The sequence below is a fragment of the Semicossyphus pulcher genome, unplaced genomic scaffold (genome assembly GCF_022749685.1).
Source record: "Semicossyphus pulcher isolate SPU_LCO1_2020_fin unplaced genomic scaffold, fSemPul1.0.p SCAF_20, whole genome shotgun sequence".
NCBI lineage: Eukaryota > Metazoa > Chordata > Actinopteri > Labriformes > Labridae > Semicossyphus > Semicossyphus pulcher.
Window position 1 is genome coordinate 15,323,532 of NW_027211694.1, and position 16,331 is coordinate 15,339,862.

At 42.6% G+C, this 16,331-nt stretch overlaps 1 protein-coding gene across 1 annotated transcript in view; it reads left to right on the plus strand.

The window, feature by feature from the left end:
• Positions 1-16,331, plus strand: part of ccdc146 (coiled-coil domain containing 146) — a 56,026-nt gene that overhangs the window by 29,638 nt on the left and 10,057 nt on the right. The window contains exons 9-18 of the mRNA XM_069671585.1: positions 626-853; positions 936-1,025; positions 2,616-2,712; positions 3,712-3,804; positions 4,157-4,324; positions 6,389-6,477; positions 8,102-8,266; positions 8,407-8,482; positions 9,026-9,174; positions 9,248-9,476. Of these exons, the coding sequence (XP_069527686.1) occupies positions 626-853; positions 936-1,025; positions 2,616-2,712; positions 3,712-3,804; positions 4,157-4,324; positions 6,389-6,477; positions 8,102-8,266; positions 8,407-8,482; positions 9,026-9,174; positions 9,248-9,476 (1,384 nt within the window). The remainder of the gene's footprint in view (positions 1-625; positions 854-935; positions 1,026-2,615; positions 2,713-3,711; positions 3,805-4,156; positions 4,325-6,388; positions 6,478-8,101; positions 8,267-8,406; positions 8,483-9,025; positions 9,175-9,247; positions 9,477-16,331) is intronic.

Genomic DNA, 16,331 nt, shown 5'->3' on the forward strand with positions numbered 1-16,331 from the left:
AACAGAAGATGCGCAAATCTGAAGCTACATATCGGTTTATTTTCCTGCAGGAAGCATCAGTTACCAGGTTTGCTCTTGTTTTTCCTGTTTGTATCTTTCCGGCCGAAGTCCTTTTGATGTTCAGTCAATTTGCAATTCTGTGAAAACGCATATTTTAGTGCAAATGAGGGGATAAAAAATGGAGCAATATTTGTTGCAATCACCAAATTCTTAATAATTTACAAGTGTAAGTCCTCCCAATTAAGTGAAAAACACAACAAATGCAGCATACGTGATTATTTATTGAATCCTAGTGCAGCTGCAGTCAAAAGCCCCTTCCTCACCAGAGAATGGTTCCACTTGAAGCTCCTCTGCAGTCTCTTTTATGTTTATTTCAAATTAATATTAGCCTTGCAAGTGGTGCAGCGGAACTGTCTCCGTGAGCCGTGTGAGCTATGACTTGTAATTTGAAATTCACAAAGCTGAGGGGCACGGGGGGGGGAGTGTGTAAAATATGGATACACATGCTGCTATTTCATAAGATGTGCTCCCTTCCAGTGCAAGTGAGGAGCGGATACTCTGCTCTTGGTGTTTCTTACCCTTGTTCTTTTGAAATTTTCTGTCATCCCCCCCCTAAACACATCAGAGCTGCAATGAAGACGATAGAAGCGCTAAATGCGGAGATTTCCGGAATGGAGCAGCAAGTGAAGCAGGTGGAGCAGCGTAACCGCTCGCTCAGGAGGAAGGGGAAGGAGCTGAATGAGGAGCTGCAGGGTTGCAGGGTCCAAGTAGAGGCCGGTCAGAGGGAGAGCAGGCGGCTGCTGAAGGAGCAGGAGGTCAAACGGGAGGAAGAGGCGGAATTCACAGGGGAAAGGTACAAGCTCCGAATCAATAAAGACACAAAAATGTGATTTAATTAGATGGTTGTCACATGACTTTGTGTTTTTCTTCTTCAGAGTGATCCTGGAAATGAAGCTGCAGAACGTCATGTGTGACAGAAAGCACCTGTATGAGAGCCAGTCTGTGCAGCTCAGGGAGAACAATAGGTACAGAATGTTCAACTGAGCTCCATTTCACATATAAAAGTCTCAACATGTTAAAACAGCTGCAGTTATAACACAGCTGTGTTAAATACTTGATTCTGATCTTTACGGTCTATAGCCGACCGTTGCTATGAAGACAGACCGTTGCTAGGGATGCGGTTCTAATCACAGAATTTGTAATCATATCAATCCGCTGAAACAAGTCCAGTAAATTTGCCGTTGGTGTGTTTACAGAGGGAAAAAATAAAAGAGACAAAACACCGGAGAGAAAGCAATAAAGGTTAAACGATGCAAAAACTGAAGGTATGACAGAGAGATCTGCAAAACTGAAGACAGCACAGGGAGTAACCTTAAAAGGAACACAGTACGGGATTCTGCGGAGTTCCAAGACGGTGAATGGAAAAGAAAGTGACGAGACAGAAAACCTCAGTCAGGCGCTGCAGTGATTCATGTCCGGTTCGCCTTGTTTTACTTCACAATCAGTGGAAATGTTTCAATTTAATGTGAGTAAAAACAGCTAGGGTAGCTCATTTAAAGAGAGTTAACTGTTGCTATGGACACAGCTGTCACTAGTCCCTTTACCACTGGTCAAAAAATCACCCGGCTTTTTTGCCCAGTGAGAAAGGCTACTATCGGCAATCAGATCCGGGTCAAACGACTCTGCAGTAGACCCGTGTAATTATCGCCTCGGCTCCAATTGGCATTGATGGGAACACAAAACCTGTGTCGACACACTAATCTCCGCCCCCTTTTCTGTGACTCCTTGTCATTTCGGCTACAAATTCCACCCGTCTCCGTCCAAGCAGCGCTCAAACATCGTTCCAAATTTGTCGGCAAGTTTGATAAAGAGAATGAAAGTGTAATAGATACAATAAAGACCTAACCACAGTAACATCTTCACTGTTTACTTACCCTGTTTCCGGCGCGTTTGTGACATCAGACGGTGACGCAGAGACCAAAAGGAGAATACTCCACTGGCAATGGGAAAAGAGACAATTATAAGAAGGTCTACCTGGGTCTGAAAAACCCACATCAACGCGCTAATTTTGTTGGGAAAGGGGTAACTGTGAGTGTAACAGACTATTTGTAAACTGAAATATAATCATTTTTACATTAATAAGATTATTTCCAAATCTATATTTTGTGTTAAAGGATTTGTTGCCTAAGTAAACAGCCATGTAATAAACGGAAGCATAACCCCGACAGGATTAGCAGTACCCCGACGCGAATTCAGTATCATTTTCTTTTCTTTTTTTTTGCATTATTTTTTGGGCATTTTTGCCTTTATTATACAGGAAAGCTGACGAGAGACAGGAAATGTGGGGAGTAGAGTGGGGGAAGACATGCACCAAATGGATCGGCAGACTGGGAGTAGAACCTGCGATCAGTGCGTCCAGGACTGTAGCCTCTAGACATGGCGCGCCTGCTCTACCAACTGAGCTAAACCAGCGCCCCATTCAATATTATTTTCAGACTATTTTAGACATTTTTTAAAGTTTAGCAAAAGACCAAAATGTGACTAATTTGCATTTTGTCCACAACCTGCAAATTAGTCAGAAATTCAAATTAAACAGTACCTTTCTTTCTCTTCAGGCAGATGCAAGCCCTCAAGAGGACAGAGCAGGCCTTGACAACCGCCACTGAGCAGCTTCACCAAACACAGTCCATCTACAGCGAGTTAAAGGCACATGTAAGAAAAATAAGAAACATTTGCTCGTATTTTACCAGCAAACCTCCCAATGTTAAAACAAGCACTCCTCTGGGTTGGCACATTATGTTTTAAATGGTATTGGCAACTGGTGAGGAAAAACATTTCCAGGCTTTGGCACATGCGAGGGGACATTTCGGAGGTGAAAATGTCACGGTGACAATAATCACCACATTAACACAGCACACCAGAGGCGTTTTTTATTACTGTGGAGCTTCCTGTCATTTTACAGATGTTCACAGTTTTCATAGAGAAATCAGAGAACAGAAGAAGAAGAAGAAGCGAGGGCGAGGCAGGAAATGTGTCAGCACAGCTCACAAACACATAACTAAATGAAAGGAAATCACTATGAGACACTTGGGGATATGACATTGAGCAAATATTGGAAACAAAGCAGTCGTACAGTCAGTGTTATTCATGCGTTTCTGCTAATCTGCCAATCAATAACGACTCTCACATGAACAGTTACTCATAATGAGTTTGAGTGTAACGTCTCAGACGTGGAGTCTTTTGGTTTACCACAAAAATGCATCATTAATCTTGAATAGTGTGTGATTGATGGCTATTGTTTAAACTACTGCTGTTGCGTTGTCCTTTTACAAACTCTGATGTCGTCTTATTGGGCTTCGAGGGACTAATAATCGTTATATATGGAACGATGAGGCTCATAGCGCTGAGCACGAGGCCTGCCACCCTGCGGAGACGGGAGATCCCGACGCCTTAAGGCATTTATTATTTATGTGTGTTTCAGCGATCCATCTCGATCCAACGGCTATCAGGGACCTCAAGAGTACTCTGATGTACAGCGTTAATTATTTTGCTTTTAAAGTTTAATATGGGACTGGATTTGATTTGAAGTTTGGTGGTTTCAAACTGGATTTACATATTTCCTTCCTCATTATGTAGAAAAACAACCAGGAAGCTAAGATCCAGAGCTGACTGACAGGGTATGTAATTTGACTTTATATTCTGACTTTCCAGTGCGATGCTGTTCCCAAAAGAGAGGCCAGCACTCAGCAGCGGATGGAGCTTCAGAAAGAGGTGGACGCTCTCAGAGTCAGCTTCGAGAAGCAGGTGGGAACAATGAGAGTGGGCGGACACATCGTCGTTAGCAACTGCAAAATGTAAAACAGTTTCAAACAAACCTGTCTTTCAACATGTTGATTAATCTCCTGTGAAACTAAGTTTTAATGTCTCAGAACTTTCTTCTCAATCTCACCTTTTTCTAAACGATCCCTCCGGGGAAACGTCGGCCTTTCGCACAGAAAAGTATCAATACCCATTCTCTATCCGTCTTCCTCGTATTAGGACACACTTTAAGTCCACTTTGCTCTCTCGTCCTGCCGTCAGACGCGATTCAATTTCAGGCAAATTGCACGAGTGACATTCTTCAAATCAAATCGGCTCTAAATATGTTCCCAAATAGCTGTCAGAGGCAGAGGAGGGGAGCCGGAAGAAGCAGCAGTATGGGATGATTCAGGAGCTGCTGAGGGAGTCAAACTGCCTCCGAGAAGAACTCCACAACCTCCGATGTTTGACACAGATCAAAGCCGAGGAGAGGGGCCAGAAGCACCGTGAACGGCTTAGGGCTGAGGTTTAACGCACACACACACACACACGCCGCACACACTTACACACAAATGAACGTTTAAAAGAGGTTTTGATGTCATCATTTGTGCTTTTCTAACTAAAGCAGACACATTCATGCATATTTCTCACATGGATGTGTCAGAAACATCAAAGAGGAGATAAAAGAAGGTTTATATTTTAGGCAGTCTTTCAGTGTGACAGGAGAGCAACCAAAAACGACAACAACACATTTTCAAAGGCTGCAAATGTCGGGGCTTAACTGCCCTACCGATATTGCTGTCACTACAATGTGGTTATTTCAGTGTGATTTGAAAGAATATAGACACTGAACAGAGCAATATGTGTTCAGTTAAACTAAAGCTGGAGTCTAAAGGGGGCAGTTTTTGGCTGGAATTACTTTCATAAATTGCTCTGGACTTTCTTTTCCTTTTACTTTCTTTATGGTGAAATCTAGAGTATCTGCTTTTTGGCTGACTGCCGGGGTCAGCCCTACACACGGGTCTGTATGTGACTGACTGAGTGACTGAGTGAAGGTACTTTCAGAGCCATAGAGAAAGAGAGTTGCGACATCGCAATGGCGGATCATGGAGCATATTGAACCTCCACTGGCACGACTCTCTGTCTATACGGCTCTGGATACTTTGTTCGGGGAGTAGGCATGGCTGCTCCTCCGCTGCTCGTCCGCTGTCCTCACCTACTTCCGCAGTACGCACCTGCTTTAAAACACGTTGTCATCGGCCTCATTAGGACAGTCCTTGTAACACATTGCCCACAAAAGCGCACATTGACCTGATGCGGTCAGCCACATACTAGGTTTTGTTCTGTTAAATGTTGTGTCACAGTTTCACTTAAAACTACCTGCTCAGTAGTTCACAAACTTCATATGGGGCGGGGTAAAGGACAAAATTAAGACTACTGAGAGGACAAAGGAGGCTGTATACTTGGCAAAGCCAGCTACTGATCTGGCTAATGATAACCCAGCACAGGTAACTGAGAGGCTGACGGTGGGAAACGAGAAGCCGCCGATTCATTTGACCAGTGCGGCAAGTCATGCGTCTAACATAGCAACCCACTGGATCGGCTCGTCATTAGCTTCCGAGGTTAGCATGCTAAATCTGAGACAAACTAGCTTCACGCTGTGTCATGAAAGCCGTTCAAGCGTTTGGATTTCCCAGGGCGAAATTCGCTTCGCTTTTGGTCTGAACACAGTCGCTCCTCAAGTTGCTAACTGGACTGTAAACAATGCAGCACACAGAAGAAGAGGTCGCTGGCCAGAGGCTATATCGTTCTCATAGCCGTTGGATACTGAGATTGGTGTCTGATTAACCAAACAACCTTGTAACTAAAGAACACCTTTACTAATGTATATTTTAATGTCAATTTCTCCGTGCAAAAAAAGCACAAAGCCTTGAGACGATTTAAACAGAGCATTAAAAAGTATTTCTTTTGATACTGACAATATTTCTTTGGTTCCATTTCACACGGTGGTGCAGTGGTTAGCGCTGCAGCCTCACAGCTAGAAGGTCGTTGTTGAATCCAGGTTCAGATGCAGGAGGCCTTTCTGTATGGAGTTTGCATGTTCTCCCCGTGCATGCGTGGCTTCCCTCTGGGTACTCCGGCTTCCTCCCACAGTCCAAAGTCATGCTCGTCAGGTTCATTGGTGACTCTAAATTGCCAGTAGAGTGTGAAATTAGGTTGTCTGTCTCTAATATGTCAGCCCTGTGATTGACTGGCTATCAGTCCAGGGTGTAACCCCGCCTCTCCCCACGACCCTGGACAGGATAAGTGGTATAGATAATGAATGTATGGACGGATGGATGGATCCGACCATATTCCAAAAAGAATCAATTAATTTAAAAACTCTTAATAGTTTGTTGAATAAACCCGGACTGCCAGATCAGCTAGTTTCACTCTCTTTTGTGCAGTCGAAGTGTCAGAAGCAAAGCTGCTTAAGCATTGAAAAATGTGCACCCACAAATACAATTGAAGGTTGATGTTTGTGAACACGCACACACACCCACATGGAAGTGATGATACTGTAATTTTACCTGTGTAACTCCATCCACAGCAGCTGAACCAGCACATCCAGCAGGAGCTGCAAGAAAAAGCCTTAATCATCATGGACCACAACAAGCTGAATACTATGCTGCAGCGCAGGTGACACCGTTGTTTCCTCCTCTTATTTCCTTGTCAGGCACCTTTTCATTAAAAACAAAGGTGTGTGTCGTGATAAAGACGTTACAAAGGCGCTGCTGAGCTGTTAATAGGCGGTATTAGAGGAAGAATAATCACCTGTCTGTCTGCATGTTTCCTGTCTCTCTCTCTCTAAGTCCCTCTCTTTTACTTTTCTTTCATCGCACTATTCAACAGCTTTTTGCATTTAATCCAGCAGCAAACACGGTGCAAATTGAATTCCTATACACAGCTTATTGATGTGACAAGTTTCACAAATCATAATTGATCCCCTTGTTATTTGTTTGCTTCCTCTGATCTGTGTAACAGCTGGGATCACAATTAATTCAGACATCTGCACATGTTGTCTGAGCAGAAAACCATAACTTTCTAATTGGTCATACTTCAGTGTACAGACACAGACTAATGCATCTGGTACCGCCCAGAACAACAGCAGACGCTCGCAATGCATTCAATTAGGTCCGGACCACAGACTGCAGTCTGGTGCGGTTGCACTTGACATGGAATTTGCTCCGAAAAACGGCATCTCGTCAAGCAAAAACAGGGCAGGGTGATAATTAAATACCGTGTATGCTCTGTCTGTACTTCTAATAAGAAAACTGTTCTCCTAATTAGAAATCATTGTTCACAACTCGCATGTTGTACATGAACTGTAACCTGAAACTTAATGAAATGTCGCATTGCATCAGACTTTAGTTCTGTCTCTACTTTTTAATTTACTTTTGATGAGCATGAATAAGACTTTTTACCTTGTTTAACATACTTTAGCTCATTTTAACACTTTAAAGAGGGGATATTATGCTGTTTCACATTTTAAGACATATATATAATGTTACAATATTCGCTGACCACACTAAATGTTGGTGAAGTTTCAAATCTGTAAGTAAAAGTATGTTGGAGTTATCTACAGGCTGCTCAGCTCAGTCTGCAGGCTGCTGTGAACGCCAGGTTTCACACAATTTTTTCTACACGCTGCACTTTGTGACGTTACAAGGCTTCAGGGAGCTGGCCAATCGGAAGAAAGCGGGCTTGTAGGGGCGGGGGTTTCTTAAAGAGACGGAGCTGACTGAGTCGTGTCAGGCAGAGGCTGTGTGAGGACCTGCACAGAGCACCAGTGTGAGAAAAAAGTGTAACTGTAAATTATGCTTAGCTACTCCCCAGGTAGCTTAGCATAGGTATCCACAGGAGTGAAAGATGAAAGCTTGAAATTAGCATAAAACCCCCCTTTAATATTCAGTGATGTTCAGATGAAGCCATGGTGATAGTTATTGTGATAACGTTTATGTCCAAATTGCCAATTTTAAACCCATCTTTACTTACAGTCTGCAAATCCAGACCTTGTCCACACTTGTTCAGTTCATTCATTGGCTACAGATATGCATCATTCAATATATATATTCTACAGTAGCTACCAAGATGCTTAGCAAAGTCTATAAACTCAATGTGTTTTACAGCTAGCACTCACTAAGTAAATGCAAATGATCAGAGGAACATGTAACTATATAAATGTCAAAAACTTGCTCTTCATAGGAGCCAGGTCGTGTAGTGCAGATATTGGCTCTTTGCTAATCGGTGCTTGTCCCCTCAGGGTATCACAGTTCTGTAAGCTGTGCCACACGCTTATGGAGGAGAAGAATAAGTGCGTCAAGCTGAAGCAGATCGCCTCGCAGACAATCACAGAGCTGACGGAGCAGGTTAAGGTGCTGGAAAACGAGACGGAGATCCAACGCACCATTGCCATCAACAAAGACAGGTGTGTGCGCAATGTACTGTAAAAGTGCTGCAACAAATGCTGTCTTTGTAAAGATTATAATAACGTCATAATAACTGAATTTGTATTGTGTTTTCCCTTATAATCTTCTTTGTGTGTGTTTATATGTTTGTCCATTCCAGATCCCTCACAAAGGCTCGTATGAAGATCTCCAACATCTCTAAAATGAGGGATAAACTGCACAATGACATCTCCAAGGTCCCGACACGCAAACACACAAACACACAGACGAGACCAGTTAAAACACACTGTTGTCCATAAGCCAGTATGAATAAACAGCTTAGATATGTTACAAGGTATCATGTGATTCAGGGGGACACAGAGTTGAACACATATTTGAGTTGTGTGGTTAAGCTGGAAATTTCTAGCCGGGCCCTTAAATCTTGTGTGAGAGTTGCAGCTTTAGTTTTAAGAAGGCAAACTCACAGTTTCCCTCATTTATCTTGCTGTGTTACATAAGACACTTAGGAAGCAACACCCAGTGTTCAGTTTACAAGAGATTGTGAACTTTTGTGTCGTCTTATGTTGCCGACACTAACAAGTGGAAGTGGATTCCATTGGTCTGATAAGAAAAAAGACAAGTTTTCGAACATTTTGTTGTCTATTTTTTTAAAAACTAAGCTGAACAAATGTTGGATTTTTGTTTGTGCATCTATTTATACTTACAGTTTTTCTGTTAAATGCATGTAGTGCAATCAGGCCATCTTTTCAGACTCTATTTTTCCACATCTTGTACTATAGGCCACCTGGAAGCACCGTCAGATCACTCAGGAGTTTGAAGACAGCAAAGTGGAATCAATGAAACTCACAAGAACGATCAACCTCCAGGAGCAGGCACTTCTGGAAATAAACAGGAATCACGAAACAGCCATACAACGGCGTAATTCTCTGTATGTTTTCATAAGAAGCTCCTACATAAGGATTTGAATTAGATATGTCAAATAACGTCTTTGCCTTTTACAGGGGTATTCAGCTGCTGGAGCACGAGGAGGTTTTATTCAACCACCATAACAAGGTGAACATCCAGGAGGCAGCCATTACTAAGAGCAACATGGTGCTGGAGAGCCTGGAGAAGGAGATGAGAGACTTGCAGTTAGCAATCAATAAGGAGAAGACACAGATCGAGCTGAAGAAGAAGGAGGTGCCCTTAAGGAAAACGTTGGAGGGGGAGATCACAATGCTGCAGATCAAGGTGGGAAAAATATTCCAACATCGACCTACACACTTCAAATTCAAATCCATACGCAGCCAAGGTAGAGATTGCTTTCGTCTACAGAGGCTTTGAACATCCTCGCAATCTCTTTTGTCTTTTGAAATCATTGTTCTACACTGGAATAACATGGTCCAAAAACAAGAAAGAAAAATAAGTTTTGTTGCTAAACTTTTAGAGCTGCATACTTAATTAGTTGCAAACGATGTGGGTGGCAAGACGAGTGTTCTTTAAAATAGTCGAGGATGGATTATAGACATATTTCATGGAAATCAGTCATTCCTCCGTTGTTTGAGCAGCGATGACAGTATCTCAGTGACAGTTTCTAACGCCCACTTCTCCCTTCCTTGCATCTTCATTTATTCTTTGCCAACAAGAAATGAAAACACCCAATCTGCTGTGTAAAAAGCGAAGACTGTGTTCTTCCCAGCAGTAGTACAACAGCACTGTATTCCTTGTACAACTTATAGGGGCTAGTTTTCGGTCTCACACTGATTGGATTCAAAATGCTATCTGGAAGCTTCTAGGCCTGTCATTTAGTTCTCTCTGGTGTGATCAGATGATAAATGTTGCCCTGAAAAGACAGATTGTATGTGTGCGTGCAAGATTTTCTTGGAATCTTGTGTGCGTTTGTGTGCATGACGATGTCCAACAGTGCTGCAGGCCATTGTCGAACTACTGAGTGTGTTTGTGTGTGTTCCTGTACCTTGTAAAAAAACGATTTGAGACATTTATGTGATTTATGTGATGTCAGCGGAGAGTCCTCATAGGAACTTGGAAGAACATTTTTGTGTGTACATGTGAGTTGTATGTGTCGAGGGTATTGGAGGTTGTTGTTCAACTTTATGTGTGTTTTTGTAAAGTTAGGGGAACTCCAGGAAGAACAGTTAAGGTCCAGGAGATGTAACTTGCCAATCTGCACAGCTTAGAGCATTGCTAATGAGCAGATCTCTGTTTTGAAATACTTCTCCTGACAAAATGTTTCTGCAGGGCCAAAATTTGTGGAGAGTAGTAGGAAAAGTACTCACCCAAACTGTATCAGAATATGAAAGATACGGGTAAATAAGACTGTTGGCTTTTTTTTTTTACTGTTGTCAAGGCAACCACCGAGTCGTTAGCTGTCATTAACCTCACCGTAATATTGTAAACTGACAGATCTGTTCCCGTTTATTTTGGCTAGCTAAAATACTTAACTTTGTGTTTAACAGATTAGTTATATGCATTAAAAAATGGACAGGCAGAGGGCACTTGCTCTGGCTTTGATGGAGGGTGAGAGGCTGTTCCCAAACACATTAAACACAGGGAAACAGAGATCCGTGTGGGTACATGAGACCCTCAGAAAGAGCAAAGATCACGGCGAGTACCAGCAACTGACCCAAGAGCGTGTTGACCACAGAAGGCCCGCCTCTTCATTCATCCGATTGGACAATAAGGAAAAAAACGCAATGACGTTGGGCGCTTTTCTGCTTTGAGTTTAAGTTTTTTCGATTCAAGGAGCTCAAAGCATTTCCTCAAAAACGCTACGCGCACAGAACAGGAAATGCTCGACCATGTAGCATAGGCAGTTAGTCTGTTTGTTTTAAGGGTTGCTATTCCAACAAAGACAAACTGTTTTCTATTAGAATCAGTATTTACTTTTCCATTTGAGCATTTGAGAAAAGTCTCCCTCAAAGATTTAACAAACTTACTGCGAGCATGCACGGACCCAAAATCACTTCTTGAAGACAAAAAGTCGAAAAAAAACAACTTGAGGGATCCTTATCCTCTCACCTCCTCTTTGCCGAGGTTAACGGATTGCGGTCGAATGATGTCAAACATTTGAACAGTGACAGAAACAGAACTTTCGCTAACTCTTCAGACAGACGTGCAGATAGAGGAAGGCAATCTAAACCAAGAGAGACAAACACAAACAACCGCAGACTGCTCAAGTTTCACGTAGAAAGGCTGAGCCCTCATGAACGCATTCAAGCAACTTTGCAAAACTTTACATTACATAGCGACAGACACATTGAAGCAGAGAGATGTGAGAAGTCGTCACACAAACACATACACGCACACACACACGCTGTGTTTCCCTGCCAGTGGCTGCATCATGGGATTGGGTGTGTTGCTGCTCCGGATCAGAGCGACTGGTTTTGACTTGCTGTTGGACCAGACTCCTCTCATCTGAGTCTTGTGCTCTTTTGGATGAACGCAGTGTTGGAACAGACTTCACCATGTGTTGCTTTATTTTTGAAAAACGCCCCTTTCCCTTTTCTCCATCTGTTTACTCCTTCTGCTGTTTATCATTCGCTACAACAGGCCTTGTTGGTGCCATCTTTTTTCTTTCACTCTTTCTATTGTTTCTCTCATTTGATTCTTTACTCTTTCCCTCCTCATCTTATATCAGATTGTTCTTTCTTTTATTGTCCCCTTGAGGTTTTCTTGAAGTACATTTTTTTTCGTTTCACTAAAAAGTCCTGTCCAGCCTCCCTTTCCCTTTTCATATTCTCTCCTCCCTTTTTGTTTTCTGCTTGACCTTGCATTTGGCCGAAGATCCGGCACATTCCAACCTTCTGTCCTTTTTTAGCGATGCTAGCAGCTTGCTCTAAGAATGGCAATGACTGCTTGCTGGTCGGTCGCTCTGCAGCTTAAGTCCAGACAGAAATATCTCAAAAACTATTGGATAGATTGTCACAATTTTTTACACAGACATTCATGCCCCTCTCATAATGTTAATGCTAAACGTTAGCATGCTAATACACTTAGCTAAGATGATGAAAATGGTAACAAAGTGGACCTGATAAAATGGTAACAAAGTGGACCTGATAAACATGGGCATGTTAGCATACTTACATTAGCATTGAATCACTCAGGTGCTTAAAGTGGGGGTATTATGTTAATTTCAAGCTTCATATTTCACTACCTGTGATACCTGTGGAGTAGCTTAGCATGATTTACAGTTAGAAAAACGCATCGTTTTTCTCACACTGGTGCTTCGTGCAAGCCCTCATACAGCCTCTGCCTGAAAAGACCCAGTCAGCTCTGTCTCTTTAAGAAACCCCGCCCTTACAACTTCACTTCTTCGATTTGAAATGACTGTCTGGTGCTCTTGTCCTTTGGAAAAGTAAACACTGATGTCTTTACAACTTGGAGGGCAGAGCCATTGAGCAGAGTGGTGGAGTGAGAAAAATTCAAAGGCAGACTTAGCTGCTGGGTGGGCGTGTCCTTGAACTGTGCCAGGGGCAGGAAGTTCTGCTGTGTCTCCGGCAGATGGGCTGCAGTCTTCGAAGGCCGTATTTGAAGGCCGATTGCGTCACAGCGGCGCGTCTCTCGAAGGCTCCTTCAGATGCGACCAACAAATGCGTTTTTCTTTTCCCGGGCCGACGGAAGGATCAAGCGGGTGCATACTTCGTGGCCCAACATATCCCGAGATTCATTGCGCGCCAATTCAAACAAGATGGCGGTCTCTTACGCGGCTGAGAAATACACCTTTTAAATGTAAAGTTTTTGGTTTCACCTCATTTAAAGAGCTAGTGTTACACATGGAAACGAAAGGGCCTTTAAAATAATAGGTTAAGTTACTTAACTTTAGTTATGCTAGCTAGTTAGCCCACTAGCTACTTTGCTAGGCGACAGGAGCAGTGTTTGGTGACGCAAAGGTAAGGGCGACAACAGCTGACAGCAAACAGGAAATCCTCTGTAGACCAGACCGTCTCATTTCAGTTCGGCATTAACGGTGGATGCAGGCTATGAATGGCGCATCCTCCTGTATAACGCCTCCTTTGAAGGCTGCAGCCTCTGATTTGGGACACTGCTATAGAGTTCCTCCACTTTGTGACATCACAAGAAGTCTGTCTGAAAGAAAGCGTTCACAGCAGCCTGCAGACTGAGACTTGTTTAGCAGGGGATTACTCCAACATACTTTTAACTACAGATTTGAAACTTCACCCATGTTTAGTTTGGACATCCAACATGTAACATTGTATATATGTCTTAGAATGTGAAACGGCATAATACCCCCTCTTTAAGTATAACTTCACAGAGCTGCTAGCATGGCTGTATACTCTTATTCTAGCCTCCTGGAACTTTCTAACAATCATGAGCAACCTCCCCGATTAGGTTATCAATTCATCTGTTCATCCATGCATTCATCCATGCACTCACTCCATATCTCTCTCTCTCTCTCTCCTCCGCGCGTAAATAGCAAATCATTTTCTAAATCGCTGTTTTCCCCCCTGACAGCCGCCTAACTCCCCTGGGTGCAAAAAAAGTGAATCACATGGGTCGCTCCTTTTTCAGAAGGCTTGCCAGCTCAATTCATCCTCCCTGCGAATTCATTCTCTATGCGAATTCAATTTCCACGCAGCTGCCTTGCTGGTTATTTATTATATATATTGTGTATTTGTATTCATCTGTGACCAGTTTATCTGTTCATTGCAGACGGAGCCCCCCCCCCTCCTCCCCTTGATGGGAAATTTTGACAAAGATAGATCGGGCCATCTGTGAGACTATTGAAGTTCAATATACTCTGAGGCTTTCATTTGCTCAGAGGAATTTTAATTGCTGCAAAATAAACAGAGGTTGGTGTTGGATTTTGAATTTACTACTTGTTTATGAGTTGCTGGCGCGTTGACACCTCGAATACACATACAGGTGCACACGCATCAGAGCACACACTCAGATCTGTGCAGGGTTTGTGAAGTCGTCATAATTGCCTCGCAGCAACATTTGAATAATGCACAACAGTCCGCTAATGACGAGCTATACTTCTGTTAGACGAATCACATGCAGCCGTAACATCACAAACGTACAGATATAGTCTTAGTGCACACACACACTCACACAGAGTCAGTAACTGGGATTGATATCAGGGTGGAGCTGACGTACGTCCCCGTCCCTAAGGTGGTGAGTCATATTGTTTGTCTGTCCCTCTCTTAAATCTTTGTCCAACCTGTCTGGAACTTATTACCAAGGGGAAACCCGCCGTGAGTTGTGTGCAAGCGAATGTGTCTTGAAGGTGAGAGACTTCAAGTGAGACAGCTGAAGGGAAAGCACACATATAATAAAGGCTGATAGTAGCGCGACTCTATTGCTATTCTCAGCGTGTGGGGCCGGAAACGGCGTCTAAAACCAATTAAAGTCATTTGGTAACTCACCAAATCTGATTCTCTTCACACTCCAAAGAATCTCCAACCTTTAGGCAAATCTGGATGTAATCCCAAACATAGTCACGACGCTGTTGCAGTACTCCAGCGATAACGTCTCATTGTAAGACCACCAGTGAGTTTGCAGCTGCTCAACATTCCAACAGCAGATTTCTAATCAGATTTATACTCTGGCTTTTTAGTAGACGAGAAAATGTATGCCTTGGCTGCTTATATTCACTCCAAATCATATCCAAGGTCATGCATGGTCAGTTATATTTCTTTTAAGCTCGTACCTTACCTTAAAAATATCCCAGTTAGAGACTAAAAGTGAGAGCTTTTGTTGTCAGGAGCTTCAAGGCTGTGGAGTTATTCGCCTCAGGAATTTAGACCATCAGAGCCGCTATCATCCCTCAAACCTCTCCTTACCCCAAGATGTTTTATCGCCCTTTAACTTTCAACGTTTTTCACATCAGTTCCCTTTGCTGACATTTTGCATGCATTAATCTATTTAATGTTTTTATGATTATGATGGTTATTTGTAGGATCCATCACTAAAGTCCCCAAAATCAGCCCTGCTGCAGCATAACAGCTGACTTGTTTCACATTGCATCAGTTTGACATCGTTAGTGTAAAACAATTAGCTAAAATTTGTTGCTAATATTAAGCGGCTTGTGTTGAAAGCAAGTTAAACTGCATATTTTAATATCTAATTATAATTTATTCTTCATTCGAGGCTTATGAAAGCTTCAGTTCAGCTCCTCCGCTCACATGTTCAGCTAATTAACCTTACATAACCTTATTATGATTCTGACTTGACTGCTGCTTCACTTTGCTGACCTTTCTGCTCCGCTGATCTATCCTTTAGTCTTTTATGCTCTCTAATTGTGAGGCACGTTGTTACCTCATTTTCAAGAGTGGTATATAAATAAGTTCATTAATTTCTGTAGTGTTAAGCATGCATTTTGCCATCGATTATGCAGCTGTTTTTAGCCATCATGCTAACTAACAAACTGAGCTGAAATTATGCAAATGATATGCAAATTGTATTCTGTGGAGTTGCCGCCACATGTACAACAGTGTACGGCGTTCATGAGCCAAGAAAGCAGCGACTCTTTGTGACTGTCAGATGAAGAAAACAGAGAGGCAGGCAGGCAGAACAGAGACGCTGACACAGAGACGGATGAATACAAAGAGAAAGACAAACATCAGCGTATACAAACAGAGGGAGGGCGGACGGGTATAAAAACGTTAAGAGCGAGGGCACAACAGAGAAAAAAAAGAATGATTTATTGAAGAGCGGAGAAGGAGAGTGACAGAGATGGGCCGTATCCATCCATCATGCAGTGTTTAAATGGCTTAGGGTTGTCACGTATGAGGGTGGTGCACAGATCAATCAGACTCAAAAGTCAAGAGTGGGCACATACTAAATGACGCAGTCTGAAAAGTTAATCTTCATTTAAAGCTTTGAAATGCATAAAAACCTCTCTAATGCAGTGAGGTATCTTCACATTGAATATTTATCCTTCAATTGTAACATATAGCGAGCTGGCCGACCAAATCAATACGCCATTTGAAACAAACGCCAAGGATTTATGTATTGATCTCTTTGAGTTGTAATTACAGAAAGCTGAAATTGAACTTTTATCTATTTTTCTGCTGTGATAGGGCCCCCACATAACTATCCTCCAGGGTGGCCTGTATTTTTGGT